The sequence below is a fragment of the Hylaeus anthracinus genome, unplaced genomic scaffold (assembly GCF_026225885.1).
Source record: "Hylaeus anthracinus isolate JK02 unplaced genomic scaffold, UHH_iyHylAnth1.0_haploid 4, whole genome shotgun sequence".
Lineage (NCBI taxonomy): Eukaryota > Metazoa > Arthropoda > Insecta > Hymenoptera > Colletidae > Hylaeus > Hylaeus anthracinus.
In genome coordinates, this window is record NW_026535289.1 from 15,518,081 (window position 1) to 15,538,952 (window position 20,872).

Below are 20,872 nucleotides of genomic sequence, written 5' to 3' on the forward strand. Positions count from 1 at the left end.
GACGCGGCGGAGAGAACGGTTCCGTGAAGAAGCGAGAAGACAACGGGAAATGGAGAACGGTGGTAACAGACGAGAGAAGAGGTAGCGCAGAGACGGAAAATTTTAATAGATTTAATTAATATTTCACTTGCATGCTATCTCTCACCCTTGCCGAGCGTCCCATTCTCCTCCGCAACTGTGCGATCGTAGAAGCTCGTGCGCGCACGGAATCAGACGCAGTTTGCACCAATACGGGGATGAAAAAGGTGCGGAGCATTCGGTAGCTGAGAGACCGGCAGGATAATCTCTTGTACGCGTAGAGAAATTCACAAACGCGCTCAGCCGTGCTCAGAGACAGAGACAGAGACAGAGACAGAGAGACGTACGGAGAATGCGGGATGACGAGGTCCTCTCTGTATTTCAATTTAGCACGTCCATTGTTAGATACTAATATTATTCAGTTGGGAATTGTTTCGTGACGCCCCCTTGCGATCCGCACGAACGCTGTGTCCGTGGGCACCGCGTCGCGCCGTCATCGCGCCTGGTCTTATTACTCTGTTTCTCTCATCCTCTCGTCGACCCCTTGCACCCTCGACAACCCCCGTGGTTCCCTTTCTCGCGGCCGTTTCATCCAGAGCTCTCTCGTCGATCAGACCACCCATTGCCTTCTCTTCCCAGAGCAAGATAATAAAGTATTGCTCAATGAAATACCTCGATATACCGGGCCGGATATAGACAAGCGAAAACTATTGACAAAGAAACGCGCCGCGTTTCCCGTTCCCGACGATAAACTCGCGAGAATTCCGAGAATGTAACGACATTTTCCATTTTCTCGCTACGATTTCACCCCCGCAACCCTCTAAACCGTTAACTCGAATAAGGCGAAACACTCAGACTTGGCATTCCTTTCTCAAAATCTGACCGGATATCTCGCGTTTCGTTACTTTCTTTCGAGTATCGCGTTACGCGAACCATCGATGGATCCTATTGGATCTAAAGCTGCCGAAACTATGATACGTACCGAAGCCAACAGAGTATTCGTCGCTCGAGAACAAGAAATTCCCGTTACGAATGACCACGTTTCCAACGCGCGCGCATTCGTGAGTTACGGTCCTCTGGAGGAGCGAGGAGAGCAAACCGCGGATCGGGCTTGTTTGTCGATGTTCGGCAACACTATACACTGTACACTCGTCCCTGATCCACGGGAACCAGGCACGAAGGACTCTCTTCTCTCGATTGGCTTCCATGCGCACTTGTGCGCGGTGCGAGCAAATACGTGGGTGCACACGTGCACACCACGCAGTCGATACAGGTAGAACAGTGATCGTCAACTCATCGCTCGACTCCGACCGATTGCGAGAGAGCTCGCGGATCGAATTCGGAGCCTCTCGAGCTCGTCTCGTTTTGTTTCGTGGTCCTCGACGACGCGTTACCGAGGCATCGTCGAAGCGTCGCTAAAATTTACAGAGAATCGAACGGGAAGATACGCGATACGCGTACCAATCGCAAGATTCCAGCGTGCTGCTCTCACGGAAAATTATGAAACGTATATATAAAATAGTAGCTCTCGTGGTCTTGTAGGTTGACGATCACTGAAGCAGAGAGTGATGCTCTCGTCGTTCACAGCCTGAAGACGGAGAGTCGGCAGAGCAAATATTGATGGAAGTCGAAAAAATGTTAAAAGCCGTCCCACCGATGCTCGGCTTCGTTGCGTTTCGGGTAACCGAGGCGTTCCCGCGGATCGAGATTTTAAGTATTCGACAAATATCGATGTTTCCGTTGATTTTCGATTCGTCCAGCGGACTCTCTCTTTTCATCCCGTTCGAGATGCACCTTTTCGCACGCCTTTCGTGGAAATTTTATCGAAACTGTCGAAAGGAGTCGATCCCACGCTATATACCCCTGTTACATTCCCCGATTGTCTACAGTTTACGCGTTTTCGCACCTTGCTCCTTTGTTAAAACATGGAAAGACGAAAGTCGTTCCTCTCGGGGTCCGTGACGCGTTTCGTTTCGCAACACCCGCGTTTCGTTTTGAAACGGGATCGGTTTCCGAGTCTCTTAAAATTCCACTCCGCGGATCGAGGGAGAGAGAGAGAGAGAAATTAGCGAGAAGCGAGAGAGGGAGCACATTGGTTGGTACGCGTACCGATGGGGGGTTGTTGCACCCTGACTGCGGATTAAACCTCCAACCGGCTGGAGAGAGGGGGTTGGTTCTGAGGAGGCAGGGCGGAGGGGAGTGCCCATTATGCTCCATTATGAATGGTAACCAGTAGCCAAAGGAGGAAACTCCGCGGGGTGTCGATATATTGCCACCCCTGGAGCCAGCCAGCCACGGCTCGTAAATAATAAGCGGGGCATTATAATGCACCGGCGTGCACCACCACCGTCGGGTACAAATTGCCGGGTATATAACGTCGGGCGCGTGTTCAGGCATCGACCTATCGGATATGCGCCTTGTAGAGGCCAATCGATTATCGGTATTTCATCGATACGTGTACCAGAGGCAGCCCCCTGGCCCACCGCTCCGCCTCGCGATTATTCGAGTATCGGTATGCCCTGGGGAAAAGTGATTTCGCTTCGCGGAGAGTCTCGAGCCCTCGCCTTGCCTCGCCTCGTGGCGTACCTGCCGCGCCGCGCGGCTCGCCGAATCATTTCTGTACTTTTCTGCCTTTTTCCCCTCCTCCCTCGCCTTCTCTTTTTCGAGTCGTCGATGAGGGCGCAATTTTAAAACGGAGCAAATCGGAACGCTCGGTGTCGAGCAAAGATTTTTGGCCCGTTTTCCAGAGACGCGAGATTAATCGTTGGTACACGTAGGTTTTTTGCCTGAAGAGACATTGGCGAGAGAAAAAATTCACCGTACGGGGACGCAGTACGCGGCCAGGAAAGTATAAGCTACCAAAGTGGCCGGAATTTTAGTCGGATACGAGCAAAGAGCGAAAGCTAGATGCGGAAGATTTAGTTTTACGTGGATCGGCGACGGAACTTTAACCGAGTCCCTTTCGTGTGCCTACTTTAAAATAATAAAATTTGAAAAGGGCGAAACCGAAGGAAAACGACATCGTTCGAGGTAACCTCTCGATACGAGACCTAACGCTTTAAGAAAACGCGAAAGAACCGATTCTTTACCTCGAAATTAGAGGGATCCTTTAACGAACCAAGGTGTCGATCCGTAAAAGAAGGAACAGGTTCTTCTCTAAGAACGAACGAAGCCAGCGAAGACGCGAGCCAACGGTGGTCGATAATTTCCGTGACCCGAGATCGTAAATCGAGTGGTAAAATCGATTAGCCGCGTCGACGGGAATCCATTGGCAGGAAATCGACTGCTCAGGGATCTCCCGTGGGGCCTAGGCTCGTCGAGCGTGAAACCGATCCGATTTTAAAGATTCTCGGATGCCCCCGTGGCCTGGCGCCGCGCAACCTACCTCGACCGCCAAACTGTATCCGACATCCGATACCTTTTTCTTTTCCAGATTCGCCTAAAATTTTCCAGCCAACTGGAACTTGTCCCTCGTTTCTTTGCCCTCGTTTCGCCTGCCATCGCGCATTATCCTCGATTCGACGACGGGACATTGTTGTAGGAGGCCATTGCCCGTCGCTGGTAAATCCTGCTAGACGATTTCCGTGCATCGACAAATTAACTGCGTCCCTTGGACGGGTCTCATTGTCCGAGGCATCTGTCGGGATCGACTGCAACCGAATAAAAGGGGTCCCCGGGACAAGTGTCTCCTTTCGATTGATAGAGACCCGAAAATCGCCTTGGGAACGCGCGATCGGAGTTGCCCGTCACATGAGAAACTCCGATGCGACGAACGAGACGACTTTTACCGAATACGCTCGCTCGAGTAATTTGTGGTTTTGGGGCTTGAACGGACAAGTATCCCAAACTCTGCCACTTAACGATGGATCGTTTTATAGACCTCTGTTCGAGACTCTCCGATGTCTCGAAAGAAGCCACAAGTTTCACAAACGATCAAGTCCCTCCGTTTGTCGGGATCCTAGTTCGATACTTGAGCTCGTCGTAGACTCTTGCGGGGAAGAGGAGAATCACAGGATCTTTGCGCTTTCTAAACGTGGGGTCCCTGTTTATCGAGCAATCTTTCGTGCTACTTACTGCTCCGTTGTCGAGGCTCTAGGACGGTAACGTTCGGTATGGTTCGCTGCTGTGGATCGTTACTTACTATATTTGCAGCGGCGGAGACCTCGAAACGGGATCGCTCGATCGCTATTAATTCGTCGATCGGTCCTCGTGGTGAATTCGACGTTGCGAGCAGACGGACGATGGACGATCGTGCTGTAGACGTAGAGAGAGTCGTATCGAGTCAGCGTATGGAGTATCAATATCTTATTTATTGTTCTTATATTCCGTCTATACATTTCTTCGGATAACATATGGTAACTACAAAGGACGACACGTCAGGTCGTCGACAAATCTAGACATCTTAGAGCCGTTATACTTACAGCCAAACACTTATGTATAATCGTCGTTATATGCACACGTTCCTGGAACAAATTTCTGAAAAAACACTCTCCTATTTTCTTTCTTTCTTTCCTTGCATACGATGTTAACAATCCAACATACCTCGTGTGATAGCAGCTTTCGATTAATACAATTGGCGGGATAACTAAAGCGGTTCACGCATATTTACAGTTCCGCTTTCACCTTTACTCTGACGATACAATTTTTTTTTTTTACCTACACACATACTTCTTAGTTAATCGTATCGATTTATCTACACATGTATAAAGGTATATCGTTGCGAACAAACGACGCAGCTTTTTTTTTTTCTTTTTAATATACGTTCTGCCCGCTCTCTTCGAAACAACGGAATGGAAGAAACGGATTAGTACGAAGTGTACTCTCGGAAAGTTATCTTCGAGTACCCGAAGCTGCTCGCGACGCCTCTTTGGCGCGTTCTTCGGGTCTTTCGGTTACTTCGGTTACTACGAAACGTCGACCCCCCCATCGCTCTGCGGCGTTTCATTTGGCAAACTTTGACACTTTTTCGACTCGAGGTAAGTAAGGTACGTATAAGACGTTTTATTAGTACGAATGTCGAACTATAACGTTACATCCGAGGATACTTTGTGGCTCGAGCCTGGCCCTTTTCCGTCGCGGCCTAACAGCGTCAGCGAATCTCTTCTTTTCCCTGCTCTTTGCGATCTTTTCGATTATTAAATTGTTCGCGCGCACGCAGGGAAGGAAACGAGTACGTTTTCGTCGAGTCTCGCCCGACATACGACCGCGAAAGATCAGAGTTCCTCGACCGATTCCACGAATTTCTTATACTCACGTTCCGGAGCATTCCGGTGGAACGGTTGGTAGTTGTTCGGATTCTGTACAGGCTTGTTTTCCGTCTTAGGCCCAGAGGACAGTCGACGTCGCTACGACCTGAAATCTCGACCTCTCGCTCGCTCCCGCGAGAGCATTGTCCAGTCTTGGCTCATCCATCGTCGATTCCCCAAAGTCCTAGCTCTCGATCGGTCTGAAAAGCGTCCAACTCGTCGCGCCTTTTTCCTCGAAGCCCAGAAACCGAGCCAGGCCGCGTCGCGCCGCGCCGCGGCGATCGCCCAAAGACCTCGAAACGTCGCCATTGGCCCGCTAGAAGTCCCTCCTCCTCCCTAGCAGCACGTCGTCGTCGTCCCACGACTATTGCAGGTAAGACCAGGTGGCGGCCTGCGCGTCGTCAGGTCACTCGGAATAGCTGGTCTTGTCGCTGGCGTCGTCGGGACTGGTTTCCCTATAGGCGTCGCCGGTCCCGTTCGCGTGAAGGCTCTGATTGGGCGGCTTGATCACCGTGGGCAGGTAACCGGTGCCGGCGTACGGCGCAGCCAGGAACCTGTGTCTCGTCGAGGGGATGGGAGTGGTGCAGTACGCGGCGCGAGTCGCGTAAGCGGCTGAGACCGAGGCGGACGCCGCGGCGGCCGACGCCAAAGCGCCTGCGAGCGGTGAGAACGCCGACTTTGGTTGAAGACTGTCCTCGCAGACCAGCACCTCCATGGCGGAGACTACGTCGCCTGCGACACAGACAGCTTGCTTTCTTTCTGATGGCGACACTGTCGGGAGTTTCGGGATCTTGGTCAACGTAACCCTTCTACCAGGACAGGGAGCTGGGGGATATTTGTACGGCAGTGCTTCTTAACCTTTTGTCAAGGGATAGTTTGTCAAACAGGAGGCGGCAATGGTTCGAATCGCTTTGTTTCGTTTATCGATAGATGTTTGATGCACAGAGGTTAATGCGCGAGGAAGCTACGAAACTTTTTTTAATAAAACTCATTTCATCCCCCGAAAGTGTCACTATTTTCTCGAGTACTTTTAATTCAGCCGGAAAATGGACTCGCTTAAAATCGTCGTTAATAATTTAGAAAAGATTTAAATGGGTCGTTTCGTGTAGATCAATAAAAAAAACCAACCCAATCCTTAACCATGCCACGTAAAGGGTTGAAGCTACTTTGCGGGTTCGAATTGAAACTCGAGAACGACTGGCGTCGTTAGTAATGGCCCTTAAATCGGTGGCACGATCTCAAAAGGGACTGTTCTAAGAACATATCGAGTTCTGTTCGCGGATGAAAGCCACGGGATATCGGATTGCTCGGTCCTACCTTTGCACCGGTGCAGCAGAGCCTCCACATCCGCGCGACGCCTTCCTGGAAAGACTCGAAGCAGAACGTCCACCGGGGACCGTTGCTGCTGCTGCTGCTGCTGCTGCTGCTGTTGTTGTTGCTGCTGCTGCTGTTGCTGTTGCTGCTGCAACTGCAGCCCGCACGACTGCTGGATGTTTTGCATCTGCATTTGCATCTGCATCTGGATTTCCCGGGGCTCCGGCATGTGATGATGGTGCTGATGCTGGTAGAGGGCTGGCGAACAGTAGAGGGAACTGGCCGCTGGCCCGTAGAGAGGGGCGTACGGTGGAAAATGCACCGCCGTCGCTGCAGCCTGGAACGGAAGAAACGACTTCCATCTTTCCATGGTCTAAAATAGCGAAAAGGGAAAAGGTACAACGCCTGGCGAAAATTCTACGCTATCGATTGCGAGCCAAACTATTCGTAGCGTCGTGGTACGACTGCAAACAATCGCGTTACGTTTCCTCGACAGCGGTCGAGTAACGTAATCGACCTAGGAATGGTAGATAGGGTATTTGTTAGCCCCGGACTGTAGGAATTCGACTCACCGCCAGCGAAGGTAGCGGTGGACTGGGTCTAGGTTGCACAAGATCCACCGGTTGAAGGGTCTGTTGCGTTTGCTGTGGGCTACCGCTTTTGCGAAGGCTGAGATTCTCTGGCGCCGGTGTGTCCTCTCTCTGAGGTGTCAGCGCTGGCGTCAGAGGCGGCGTGTGCGTCGGACTCTGAGAACCGGGTTCCGGGCTTCCTTCCTCGGAATCGTTCAGGCTACTGGATCGTTTCCTTGGCGCCTCGTTGTCCGTCAATCCGATCGACGTTGGCACTCCTGACGCGCAAACGATACATAGTCGTTGATTACAGGGTACGTCTGTTACGACTTTTTATTCCGGAAGCGGTAATCGGAGAAAACGTCTTACCCAACGTACGGTCAGCGAGGAGTTCTCCACCAGAGTCGGAGTCACGGTCGTCTTCGTTACCGGTGTCGCTCGTGGAAAGCATTGTTCCCGTAGTGCTCTCAGAGATTCTCGACCTCTTTGTGCCTGGAACAAAACAGAGCGTATCGTTCGCTTGAAAAAAAAAAAAGAAAGAAAAAAAAGAAAAGAAAAGAGAAAAGAAAACAAAGCGAGAAAGAAAAAGCACGCGTTAATACGCACAATACCTATGAAATTCTCCAGCGAGCAAACACTCTGTATTGTTCTACGACGCACGCCGAATTGACTCTTACGGATCCTCGACACCCTTGAAAAAACGTTGTGCATCTTTTATTTGCCGTGGACCGCCCGGAATTTACCGCTCATGGGGTCCTCCGTAGCACCGTGCCCTCGTTGGACAGTTTGTGGGATCGGTGCGAAGCGTGCGACGATTTCGTTCCTACTCTACCGTCGAATTAGGAATAATTACGGCGTTGTGACACTTTTCTCGTTTCATTGGCAAACTTTACGGATAAGTTTGTCCTGCCTATTATTCGAGCATTTCTAAAATAATCGTTCCATCTACCGAGGAAGAACGTGCAGCCTCGGTCCGGGGGATCTCGAGGTTGTTGGAAATAATTGCGAGAAACCGCGTACGCACAGCCTCCCCGTCGGTGCTGAGAGCAATACCGGGTTCGAGAGTGCCGTTATAACGTGCCGAGGCGTAGTGCGTATACGCGTGCACGGCCATCGAGCCCTCGGCAATGCGTGAAAGAATCCTCGAGCCAGTCCTGGACGGGGACGGAGACGGGGGTGCGTCGACCGCTCGAGAAAGTCTGCTCCGGCTGACCGCTCGTTAAAAAGTTTAACCGGCCGTTTATTAGCGGAACAGAGAGCGGGATGTAGGGCGAGGAAATGTAGCCTTCCACCCTACCTTTTCGCGGATCCCCGTACTCCGCGTACCTTCTTTTCACTTCACCTCACCCCCTTCCCACACCCCTTCGCCCGGGTTAAGTCTTGACGCGCACGCTTCCGATAACAAGGCTGCTTCGAGTGCTACTCCAGGGAGGCTGGTTAGGCCCGCGAGCAACTATATAACAAGTGTCTCGGTGTTTAAGTTAATTGCTGGCTGGCTGTTGCCGAGGCAGCGTTGCTCCATTTCTTGGTTGGTGCTTGGGGTCGAGGGTGCCCGCAGAAATCCTGAGGTTTAGACCCCCGCGGTAGGATCGGTGAAAGCGAGCAACTCGAAGCGACGAGTTTACAGCCATCGTACAGGTAATTTTCAACACGGTTCAATTTATACGCACGTTCTTCGAGTCGAATTCGTATTTAATCTCTTGCAAAACGTTCCCAGTTGTAGCTCGTTTAAAGCAACGCTGTCCGAGTTGTTCCGCCAGCGATGGAGCGCTTCAAATAAGACACACGAACGAGCGAGAACCGAGCGTTGCGCAACCGAGCTGTGTTTAGAGAGCAATTAAAGCGCGCGTGTTTCCTCGAAAGTTAATTACTGTCGCGGTAGCCTGAAATGTTTTTTAAAACCGTACTCGTAGCATGGCAAGTTTTTAAATATTTGCATTTCGACCGAGCGATTCTTCTCTGCGATACCACGAGTAACCGTAGCGATTAACTTTCAGGCTAGAGCGAATAAACCGTTACGAAAAGATATTCCAGAGACTTTCACGAGAGCCTGGGCTCTTTCAAAATTTTCAGCTATACATACAAGAACGCATATTTCGTAAAAGATTACTGTTTCCGTCGGAAAGCAATAAAAAGCAGGAAAACGTTCGAAATGACTCGACGGAGAAGCGCGGATAACGGTTCCCGGGTTCCAATATTTTCCTAAAGATTCCCGATAACGAGCCCCGGTAACGACCACCGTGGAAAAAATAAACGAGCCGAATCGCGGTTTTCCGTTTCACTTGAACCCAATCGTCCCCGCAGAAATACAAGTTTCGAGCGGGTCGGTAACGACGACCGAAGAAACTTAAAGAGCGCTTTGGACTGACCGCGTTAAAGTCTCTGGCGACTCTTCGGGTGCTGTACGTATATAGGGGGGAATAACGAGAATCGAGGGTCTCAGAGGAAAGGAATGCAATATCGGGTATATATCGCTGGCAAATGTAGCCGCTGGACGTTGAGAAAATTCCCGTCGGTCGTCTCCAGGACACGCACGCGTGCGGCGTTTCCCGCAGCCACAGCTGGATTATGAGACAGTTATTAAAATATCATTCTTCCCGGTGATCCCTCGTATCTCGACCCCGAAATCACCCTCTCGTTCGACGCGTCCTCGCAAACAGGGGTGAGTCGTTCGTGCTCGCGCGACGTGGGTGGCGATCCCCCTCTCCCCCCTCTGTGTATCCTTTGCACGGGCCTGGCGTAACCAAGTGCGTGTTTACCGCGTCCTTGAAGCGAAGGGAGGCTTCCCGCGTGCTCCGTGGTCGACGCGACGCGTCGAGGGCGTGTTCGAAAGAAACGATCAAAGGGTGGTCGCGAACTTTGGCGAACTTGTCCAGGCCGAGACGAGTAGGTGTAAATTACGAGAGCAACTTTGTACTGTTGCTTTCGCGAAACGGTCCACTCGCGAATACGAATAACGAGTACATGCGAGCAAAGTTCGCCGCGGTCGAAACCAACGCTCGTTTCACGTTTCACGTTTCGCGAGCGACTCACCAACCGGAACGGATTATCATTTGTGCTCTTTGTATACGAAAAGCTTCGTACCTCCTCTAATCGATAGGGCGCGGAAAAGGTGTGAAAACGGAGACCGTTGCGATAGGTCACGCCCTGAAACGCAACGCGCTACACAAAAAGGAAACACGGAACACAGTATCGCGAGCGAGGAATCTTTTTTTCCGTTCTTTGCCGTTCCCGTATCGGTGCCTGTCTTGTATTTCGAGAAGGGTGCGTGCAATTTATTGTAATCTCTCCTTTTCTCCCTCGCTCTTACTTCTGTCAGGAACGCACACGTGCACACGGGGAAACCTAACTTCTCCTCGGTGTGTACGGTGTAACGTATCCCTACGCACCGGTCTATGTACTTTGAGACGACCGAGAAAGTTAATAAAACTCGTTTCGCCGTCGAGCAAGTCGGCCAACCCTCCGTAACGTTAGACGATTTATTACCGATTCGGAGACGAACGAAATCCCTCGTTCGATATCGTGCTCGATACGAAATACCGACAGAGGTGAGAATCGCGTAGAAAACTGGGAGAAGATTAGTTTCGGTGGAGTGTGCCGGTACCGAAACAGGTAGTAGAGCTAAACGCGGAGAACCGTTTGCGTAAAGGGAGTATAGGAGGGGAAGGTGTTCTTACGGTAACGACGCGATTAATTAGACGTCCACGGTGTACGAGCGAGTCCGCAGCCACTCTTGACCGATGACAAGACGCACTCGAAGCAAGCAGATACACACGGGCTGGAACGTGTGCACACGTCCGCGTTGTTGTAGGTCTACGCCCTAACCCGCGCCGCGGCGTATCAGCGTACGGTGGAGACAGACGCGGACAATGGAATCATGCGAGGACAATGCCGAATAATTTAGAATGGCATATAGATATCGGGAGCTTCCGGCCTACGGCGGCGCTGCATAATAGAGAATAGGAGTAATAGGACACAGGCTGCAGGGCAACTGTGGAGGACACGAAACATCCCTATAAATTAGGCTTAGCCTGAGCCGCTGCCACCCCCCCGCCGTGCAACCGTTCGCTCCTCGATACAACCTCTTCTTAACGGTGCCTTCCGTCCGTGTACAATTCCACTAATTAAGTCTAGTATCGTCCGAGTACGGTAACATTCAATGTTTAAACCAGATCTCCTTTAAATCTGCCGTTTAAATCCAAAGTTAATCGAATCACAATTTGCCGTTTCTCTCAATTACGCAAGGAAACGAATCTCGGCTTTCCATGGACGTTTCGTTCCGAGGTACGCGGATACCCAGGGCCAATTTGAATGGCACGCACGTCTGTATCGCGTATCAAAGGACGACGACGTGCACCGGCAGTCATTACGTGGAAAAGGAGGACGCGGAGATTTGGTCTTTCCAGTGGATTCCCTGAAGTAGGGAGGATACGCTTTGTAGAGGCCTCGTACATACGCGAAGCGGGGAAGAACCGTCTCCTTTGTGTGTGCGTGTGCGGCGCACCCTTTATCCCGAAAGGATCACTCCGGTGCTCCTTCGTCTACGGGGACCATTATCCGGCAGTTTCTCACAGTAGAAGCTTCTTCGAGTGTCCAAGAAACTTTGTGAAAGACCGGTCCGCTTCCGTTCTTCCTCTTTCGTGGCTGCGGAGGACACCAGGAAATTATTTCACTCGACTGTGTACGTTCGCCCTTCGCTCTTCCGACTCCACCGCCGCACGAGCGATGCTATCGCGTCGCTTACAACAGTCGTGAGTCGTGACTCGGGGAATCGAGGCTTCTCGCGACGGAGATGAAACTTTTTCGGAATTTCGCTCGTTCGCCCAACGAACGGACCGAAAAGTCTCCGCGCAAACGTCTCGCGGAAAATGGTTCGGAATCGAGCGAGATTTACTGTCGCGCGGTTCGTCCCGATCGAATCTTCTCGATACGGCTAATATCGGATACGATAACTAAAGTTCCCTTCCAAAGAGTTTCCTTTTCTCCCGCGTCTATCGAATCTCATTAAAATTCTTGCTCTTCGCAGTTTCGTAATTACAATTACGATACACAGCTTCTTATTTGCAAAACGTCTTTCAGTATCGTTCGCCGCACACGCGTTCGCCGTGGCTCTCGAGAATTTTAGCGAAAATATACATCGATATAGCCGTGGCCAAAGGGTCAAGGCGACGCGACTCGAGGCTCTCGTAACTCGAAGCAACTTTCCGTTTAGCGCGCGAGTTTGCCGTGTTCGCTGACACGAGGACTCGCCAACGCTGTTCGAATATTGAAATTTGTTTGACGAATCGAAAGCGAGTGACTTTTGATACATCTCGTCTTCTTTGTATTTTTGAAATTTTCTATTCAGATGATAATTTCGCCAAACTCCGTCGCTTGCGCTCGCGCACGGCTACTCATGTTTTCGCGACGTGCCTGGCAACATTGTTTGCAAAGAGTCAGCACGGCTTGGCGAACCACGGAGAGCGACGAGCAGGACAGCTTAGAGCCGGCTCTACCTATTTGCATAGGTGTAGCCGCTCCTTCGAATGCATGTACACGTGCAACGCCGCCGTGGAAGCACGTTTCTAAGTGTGTTTGAACAAAACTCCTGCCAGCGTACCCTTTTCTAACCTCTAAGAACGTTTGCTCGTAAGCGATCGCGGACGATTCGTGCTCGCGATCCTCGCCAACTCTCCTTGGAAATCCTACGAGTCACACTTTCCACCGCTATCCGGTCATCGTTATTATTGCTCGTCTGTTCGTTGTTGAATTAACCACAGACTGGAAACGACAAGTATTTATCTTTCGATCGTCCTCTAATTCCACGTTATCCGACGAAAGGGTCTCGTCTTTATCCGACAACGGGATCTCGCGACTCTTCTTCTCGGAGCCAAAGCAACAAACATTTCGTCCGCCACCGTGCCACGAAATTTCCCGATGAAACGCTGCTATCTCGAAGCTGGCAAAGAGTCGGCGAATATTGCGACGAGCGATACCTTTCGACTCAATTAAAGAGCGAGACTCGCGTAACTGTTCTTCCAGAGGGATGTAACGGAAGAAAGAAGAAGCCCTTTCGCGGCTCAAGTACATATTTGATTAACCGTCGCTTCTTTTTTCTCTGTTTTCAGAGGGAGAGAGAGAAAGGGAGGGGGGGAGGTTTTACTATGGCTTCTGAATGATATTTTTAAATTGCAAGCAACGAACATATAACACTTGGCGATGAACGGTCAGGCTCGTTTTTTAATTCGTATCTTCTCCTACCCTCTCGCCTCTTTTCTTTGCGTACAATTAGTCGTTCATCGACGGCTGGCAAGGGGATTCTTTGGAACCCGTGATGCAAAGATGCGATTACCTTGCATCGAGTGTTTCGTCAATTTCGTTGCTCGTTTAACCAAGTTTTTCGCCGACTATCCGTTCGTCGTTTCGTTATTTCGCGTACCCAAATAGTTGCAGGTCCTTTCGGTCGGTTTGCCAGCAACCGTCGAGGTTCTACTCTAGGAGACGCACCTATCGAGATCGCGAACGCGAGATCCTCGAACGTCTTATTCGATTCGTTGAACTCTACGGGAGAAAAAAGTGATCGCAGGACAAATTCGCGGCAGCGTAACAAGAAATTCTGGCCGTGAGTAGGGTGCCGCGAAGCGTAAGAATTCGCGACGAGGAGACGTCGACGTCGACGTCGTCTCGGTTTTTCCACGGGATCGCCGCAACGAGGTGCGAGAGAGCTGGAAAAAATAGAGGAGGTGGGACGTCGGGGAGCGAGGAGTAGGAGGAAGAAGTGAAAAGAGTCAGAGGTCGAACCCCGTGCCCTCCCCCGTAGCCCCGTTGGCGTTCAGCAACCGTTTACGAGGCATAAACGCCGAAACAAAAGGCGGCTGGGCGCGAAACAATTAAAAACGTTACGCCCGATCGCTCTCCACCGTTCTCCCTTTCCCCTCGACTTTTTTTTTGTCCCTCTTGCCTCCTTTCCCCCGATGCCCATGGCCGTCCCCGTGCCCCAGCGATCCTCCCTCGCGGCATCTTGCTCGCTCCCGAACCCCTTTTAACCATCCCACGGCCCCATCGAATCCGTCGAGTATATACATCCCTTCCTACGGTTCGTTTTCACCCCTTTCACCGGTGCGACACGAAAACACACGGACGGTTTAACCGGCGCCCACACATTCCAGCCACCCCCCGGAAACAAAAGGGAATCGCGACGATTTAATGACTGATCGGGCTGTTGCTCGCTGTTGCTGTCGCCACGGCGCGGTGCGGTACGGCACGGCGCGGAGCGGAGCGGGCGGCTCACTGGAGGACTTTCTCTCCTTCGTTTCCGCTTCGTCTTTCTTCGTCCTTGTTCCGCATCCCTTTATCGGCCGCTTCGTCTTTCGAAATATAACCTGTGCTCGAAGAATATCGTTTCCGTCTTCGAGGATTATCGATTCTTTCCAAACAGCCCCAAAAATTCTTGCCAGTTCTCGCGATTCGACTTCGATCCAGGCTCGTTCCCCCGAATCGTGGTAGCGCGAAAAAGGGGTTTAACGGAATACGATGACACAGCGTTATTGCGTATTCCATCGAGAGTCGGGAAAAAAGGGTCGCGTGAGGGTGTAACCGCGTAATTCTCGCAATAAATAACCCTTCGAGGCGTTACAGTTATCAGCAGCAGTGTCGGTTCGGCCGTATAACCCCGCGATGCCTCGGAGCCTCTGGCTGGCCTTTCGAGCCCCGGGGTAATGGCGAGGGTCGCGGAGAGACGTTCGCTATGAATTATCATTTCCTATTGTTCGGAAGATCGTAAAATAACCGGCTGTTTGCGACTTCGGTTCAACGGAGTCCTCGTCCTCTCTCTCTCTCTCTGTCTCTGTCTCTCTCTCTTCGTTTCTGCAACTCGGTCCGCGAAATATAACCGTGAAACCTCAAGCAATTGGTTGGAATATTCAGAGATCCAACATGAGGGACAGATTACGAATAACTCGTGGAAGAATTTTCACGAAACTTGGAGCGTAAATTAGAGGCTGTTATTCGCGCGATTTGAAGTTTCAAGTAGCTTTATACATAGAAGGAAGGAACCAGCTGACCTCTCGAGAACAGGAAAAAGCAATTTCATCGCAAAGTCGGCACGGATCGATTTAGTTTCGAAAGCGAACATACGCGGTCCTTGTGTTCCTGTGTCTACATCGTTGGTTCCGTTGGCCTCACGTTAACGGGGCTCCGTTGGCAAAATACAGAGCTCTCGTTTCTTTCGTCGCCCCTCTTCCTTCCGATCGGTCGCTACCGCGGAAAACATTCCAGGCCCGATCGCCGTGAGATTAATTAATCCGATGGGACGACGGCGTGAAAAGCGGCAGCCGAGGCCGCTGGGAAATATTCCAGTTACGAGGCTTCTCGGAATCGGTGCGCTTCGGTGTGCACGCGACGCCCGCAGGAAGAGAACGAGAGAAAGGACTCTCATTATTACGTATCGATACGCCCGGAAAATAGCAGCGGCCCCCTGGAATCGGTCTGGCGGCGGGAAAAATCACGCGGGGAAAATCGCCGCTTCGCTGGCTCGGGGGCGCGAAGAAAAGCAAGTTATCGAGAGCTGCCCCCGAGAAAAAAAAAGGGAAAAAGAGGGGAAGAAAGCCGAGACTCGCAGTGGTCACGGAGAAGTGAAGGCGGGCTAAAGGGAAGAGAAAGGAAGTCTGAATATCGACGACTGAGCTCTACGATCGGGATCGACGTTTCCCGGACGCTATCGGAATCGTTCAAGACTTTTCAGGGTATTGTTCTTTGTCGTAGATTTCGTGGCTTCCATCACAGCTAGGTAGGTGATCGTTTGTAAATCGTTACCTCAGACAGCCCGATTTCGCATAATACCCAAGTTGTAATTGTATTAAGGGCGATTAAACGATTTATTTTGTGCAAATCGAGCGTTCATTGCGGCTTTTCCGACATATCCATAATCATTCCTACGTAACAAACATTCGAAATAAGACATCGATAATCGTTTCAAGAAAAATTCTCGTCCTTGGATCGTATCTCGAATCGGAAGGAAAGTTGGCCAATTGAAAGGGCGATGGCGTTTTCAGCTAGCGCGGAACACAACGGCATCGCATCCAGAAGATGTACGATACCGTATCGCGGTGGGTCTCTGTTTCGTCGGGTCGAGGAAGAGAGCGAGAGCCCGTCAACCCTCTCCTGGCAACCTCGGGATCTCCAATCTAGCAATAATACAGAGACCGACCACCCGACAAACCAGTCGAGAATCCCCCGCGGTGGTAGGCACTGGCCCGAGAAATTCAATTACGGCTAAAACTTCTCGACTGAAGACGCGCCTCCTCTGTACACTACTGTAAGCACTCTGTTTCCAAGATCGAACGGAGAGACATCTTCTGCACTCGCGACCCTCGACTCTTCCGGAGGTGAGGAAGAGAGGAGAGGAGACCTCTGTCTCTGCCTCTGCCTCTACCTCTACCTCTGCCCAGCAACGCGAAGAAGAGAAGCGTAGGTGTAATTGAAACCGAGCGAAATCGAAGTTTCCATCCCTACCTCTCGCGTCCACAAACGGGGATGGAAAGTGATTTCTGTCCGATGCAAAGCCCCTTTTCGGATACCTCGTTAACCCTCCGCGGTAAAACACTCGGACATTTAGCAAGAAGAACTAAACGAGCGCGAACTTTGTTTCAGAAAATAAGAAAGACGGAGCAAAGCTAATCTTTTGAAAATAACAGCCACGTGGCTACGATACTCGTCCGTAACGAGGATTTTTAAAGGATCGTCATTTTTTTCTCTCGGCATTCCGCGAAACCGCGATACGAGCAGCGCGATGAATGTGGCACGCGACCAACAGAGAGAGAAAGCGCATGCGTTTGGCACGCATGAGTTGCGTACGAGTGCCCATTAGGAGCGTGCGTGAACATACGCGGTTAAATAGGGCAAGTGGCCAGAGACCATAACGTTAAGTAAATAATGGCCAAACTCCTGGCCCCTTATTATACCACTCAAACCAGAAGTCGTACTCGTTAGTGGCGGCTTTTAATTCTCTTCGTCGGCGTCGCTCAACCCTTCGCTCCTTTCTAGACTTCTTCTCCTTACCGCCTCGTTCTCGCCCTCCGTGAAGTACACACGCGTGCCATGTCGTACGCTCCCATAAGAACGGACCGCGAGTGCTCTCGTTCTTATGGGCTTCCGACGCCGACGGATGGAAACCCGCCACCTGTTTGGTCAGAATCGCGTTGACGCCACCGTTTACGGAGCAACGCGATCCTACGTCGCGCTTCGATCGTTGACAACTAACGCGGAATACGCTGGACGGTCCCGTTATCACCGTTAAACTTCAACAGGCTAGACTTGAACGCAAATGTTCGAGTAGCCACCCTCGATGAATCGTAGAAAGATAAGAGGGCCGAGTATCGCGATCGTCCGAGTGATCGTCGGAGCGTGAGAGAAGGACGCTGTTCGATAGGCCGAAGGGCTTATAGCCTCGAAGGCTAACTCTTGAGCGGTATTCGACTTACGCTAATTATTAGGGGACACCTCGACTCACCTGTGAGTCCACCGACGATGGAGTCCTGTTTCTCGATTTTGGGTTGCCGATACTCATCCTGCGGGAGCCTCTTGCGTTGCAGGAGGCCACACTCGGGCTGCTGGTGCTGAAGTTGCGTTTGAATATGTGCGGCCGCCGCCGCGGCCGCGGCTGCCGCCGCCGCTGGAATCGCCAGGCCAGCGGGACTCGAGACATGGGCAGGGTGCGGGGGCGGACTCCCAGCTGGCGTGGTAGCGCTCGCCGCACCAGGCATTACGGGGGCGGTGGTGCAGCTGCCCGTATTGTACTGCAGTTGCAGGCCCAACTCGCGGGCCTCGCTCTCCTCCTGGGCCTGCTGCCTCCGCAACGCGACCTGCGAAACGCTTTTACGTTATATCTACCAACAGATAGATAGCTATTCGGGATCGCTAACCGAGCCAGTACCGTAGCTGCATATTCGCATGCTACGGCCCTTAAAGGCTGCCCATGTATGCGAATTAACGTGGGGGCCGCTGCATGTAATGCATCCTTGGTGGATTTAACATGTATCTAATGCTTGGCACAATAATTTCCTTAAATAAATATATCGCTAGTATCCTGATCAGACTATTTTCAATGCATCTTTAACGTGTCCATTTATGTTTCTATCGTCAACTACAAGTTTCGAAACTTGCATTTTCCTTCCATTAAACTTTGCTAATTTGTCCCCCGTGTATCGTTCCAAGATATCTCGCGAGATATGATACAGGTGCAATCACCAAGTCGTCGAGATATCAAGATGATCCAATGAGAGGGTAGGAAGACTGGTGATTCAAAAGCTCAAGTGGGTATAGCGTTACGACTCGGCCAGGATCAAAGAACAATGTTCGTAACTTCATCCGCAGCTGAAGATGCGAACAATACGTACATTGAAACTCGAAACACTCAAATGAGAGGTACGCGACGGCAGTGACATTTCAATGTTCTCATTTTCAAACTCGGACGAGATCGTTATATCGACCGTGCGAATTGCTGCTGACGATACCATATTAAACGCTCTAAGAAACATCGAAAACAAATTGTTGTCGCATTTTAAATTAGGTAGACAAAATAAAACTCGACTATCCGAGAACGTAACGGATCACAGTTTCCTGCCACCTTGAAAAACGCGATACAATGAGGAACGAGAGTCTCGCGTGTTTCAAGAGACCCTCTCACTGATTCTAATTGAATCAGTTCACACTTCCTTGATTCATTTCACGAGACCACGGAAAAGGAAACGGCACCCCTGACGCGCGCTACAGAAGAATGCTTACATAGTGTTTGTTACGGGAATTCCCCTCTACTTCCGAATTAAAACGGTTAACTAACATTAGCCAACGGTAAACATAAAATATTCTTGATTCATTTGTACTTTCGAGGATTCAAGGCGACTACACGCCGACGAACCTTTGAACGTTACTTGAAACTGGAAAATACATATATCGAACGGTGGTAATAAAGAAAGAGAATTTCTGGTTGCAACGACTGCTAACAGCTTTTGCAGGTATAACGAACAAGACACGTGTATTTGACAGCGGCGATTAAGCTTTTATTTGAACGATTCTTTAATTCAGATAAACCATAAAGTATTATCGATATATCAAAGGGCCGACGGCCGGACGCGAGAACCAGAGTCGAGCAGCGATTACTTGGTAATCGTTTGAATTATTTTTCTAGTCGACAAAGATCAACAAAATTTCATTAATACGTGCTTAACAATGTCATACGTTAACTAATTCTAAGTATACGTAGGTTCGTTGCGGTAACCTAACCTTCGATCCGATAAAATGGTAAAACGTAAAATGGTAATAGGTAAAAACGTGTAGCTGGTACGTTGAAATCGAATGTAAAATGACAGTTACCTGAGCAGCCATCACCCGCTGTCTCTCGGCGATCAGGGTACATTTCGCACACACGCAATCGCGCCAACGGCAGTAACGTTTGTGTCCCTTCAACGCGGAAACGACACCATGGTTTCGGCATCTCGCGCACTTTGGTGTCCTTTGGTATCTCTCGGCACTGGCACGAAGGAAGAACGCGGCTGGTAGCACGTGATGTTGCTGCTGTTGTTGCTGGTGTTGCATCAATTGGCCCACGTCGACACCGAGACCGACACCTCGCGGCAACGACATCGTATATCGAGCGACGGAACGATGGTATCGGAACGATCGGACCAATTAGACGAACCAGAAAACCGTGAATCACTGGGAACGGGCGACGATAATCGCGAAACACGGTCACGGAAGATCCCCAGACTGGCCAGACAACATCGTCGAACGCACGCACGCACGAGAGAACGATCACCGATAATAGTCGCTTTTCACCAAGCACAAAGCCCAGTATTCACTGACACGCGCTGCTTTCATTCTCCGACAAGACCGATCACTACCGCGGCTCCCTCGTAACGATGAGTTTTCCCGCGTGCGATTTCGTGCGGTTCCTTTCCGTCTGTCGTGTTTCCAAGGGGCACGCTGGTGGTCGCGGGGTCTCGGGATCGCGTGAATCCTCGAGGCTCGATCGTTGGCTCGTTAAGAAGAAAAGCGGGCCGCGAGATCCAACGGACAGGCCACGGTCGCAACGGGCTCTTCTTACTTCAACCGAAGAAATCACATTTAACGCTGTTGGATGGAAACTCTCGAACCGGCAGCAACGCGTAGAGCGAGAGAGAAGGAGCGCGAGGTCGCACGACTAGTGGCGACGTTGCGCGACCAACAGAGAAAGCTTGGAGCAGCCGAGTCCACACGCGCACGCGCCCACACTTGACGAGAGTTCGCCGATGCCGACGGGAGAACAGCGGCGGCACACCACCGTTCGTACGGGTGTCGGGGTACGAAATGCGGAGTCGCCCCGACTCCTCTCTAGCAGCACTCTCTCTCGCTCTCCGGCATTGTCAACAATTGCAGCATCCCGGGAGAGTCGATTCAGGTAGCGCGGAGAGACAGAGAAGCGGTGGCGGTGTCGGCAGCAAAGAGGGAGCCGAAGGCGGACGGTCGAGGAGGTGGGGAGCAATTCTAGGCGCGGAGCAGGGAAGGACAGGGATCGTGGAGAGGGAGGGGAGCTTGGGGGATTCGAAATGTCGCAACGGAGTCCTGGAAGCGAAGGCAGGGAAAGAGACGAAGGGAAAAGCGGAGAGTGCGGTGGAAAAGCGTGAAAGAACGTGGAAAAGTGAGCCGGGAAGGACTGCGAGAGGGAAAAAGAATTGCGAAAAGAAACGAGTGGCGGTGTGAAAGAGACGG

At 51.1% G+C, this 20,872-nt stretch overlaps 1 protein-coding gene across 5 annotated transcripts; it reads right to left on the reverse strand.

Annotated features, from left to right (window-relative positions):
* Positions 1–4,125: 4,125 nt before the first annotated feature.
* On the reverse strand, positions 4,126–20,459 carry LOC128894493 (doublesex- and mab-3-related transcription factor A2). 5 transcript variants are annotated; one of them, XM_054156254.1, is made up of 6 exons: positions 19,499–20,459; positions 17,637–17,988; positions 7,517–7,639; positions 7,151–7,425; positions 6,582–6,951; positions 4,126–6,035 (listed from the first exon to the last, which is right to left on the reverse strand). In XM_054156254.1, the coding sequence occupies exons 1-6, from the start codon at positions 19,766–19,768 to the stop codon at positions 5,671–5,673; spliced, it is 1,755 nt and encodes a 584-aa protein (XP_054012229.1). In that variant the 5' UTR covers positions 19,769–20,459; the 3' UTR covers positions 4,126–5,670. The 5 variants fall into 5 exon arrangements, with proteins under 5 accessions (XP_054012229.1, XP_054012227.1, XP_054012225.1 ...); XM_054156252.1 differs by having other exon boundaries at positions 4,126–5,996; positions 6,582–6,915; positions 19,499–20,457; XM_054156250.1 differs by having other exon boundaries at positions 6,582–6,915; positions 19,499–20,457.
* Between the last annotated feature and the right edge of the window lie 413 nt (positions 20,460–20,872).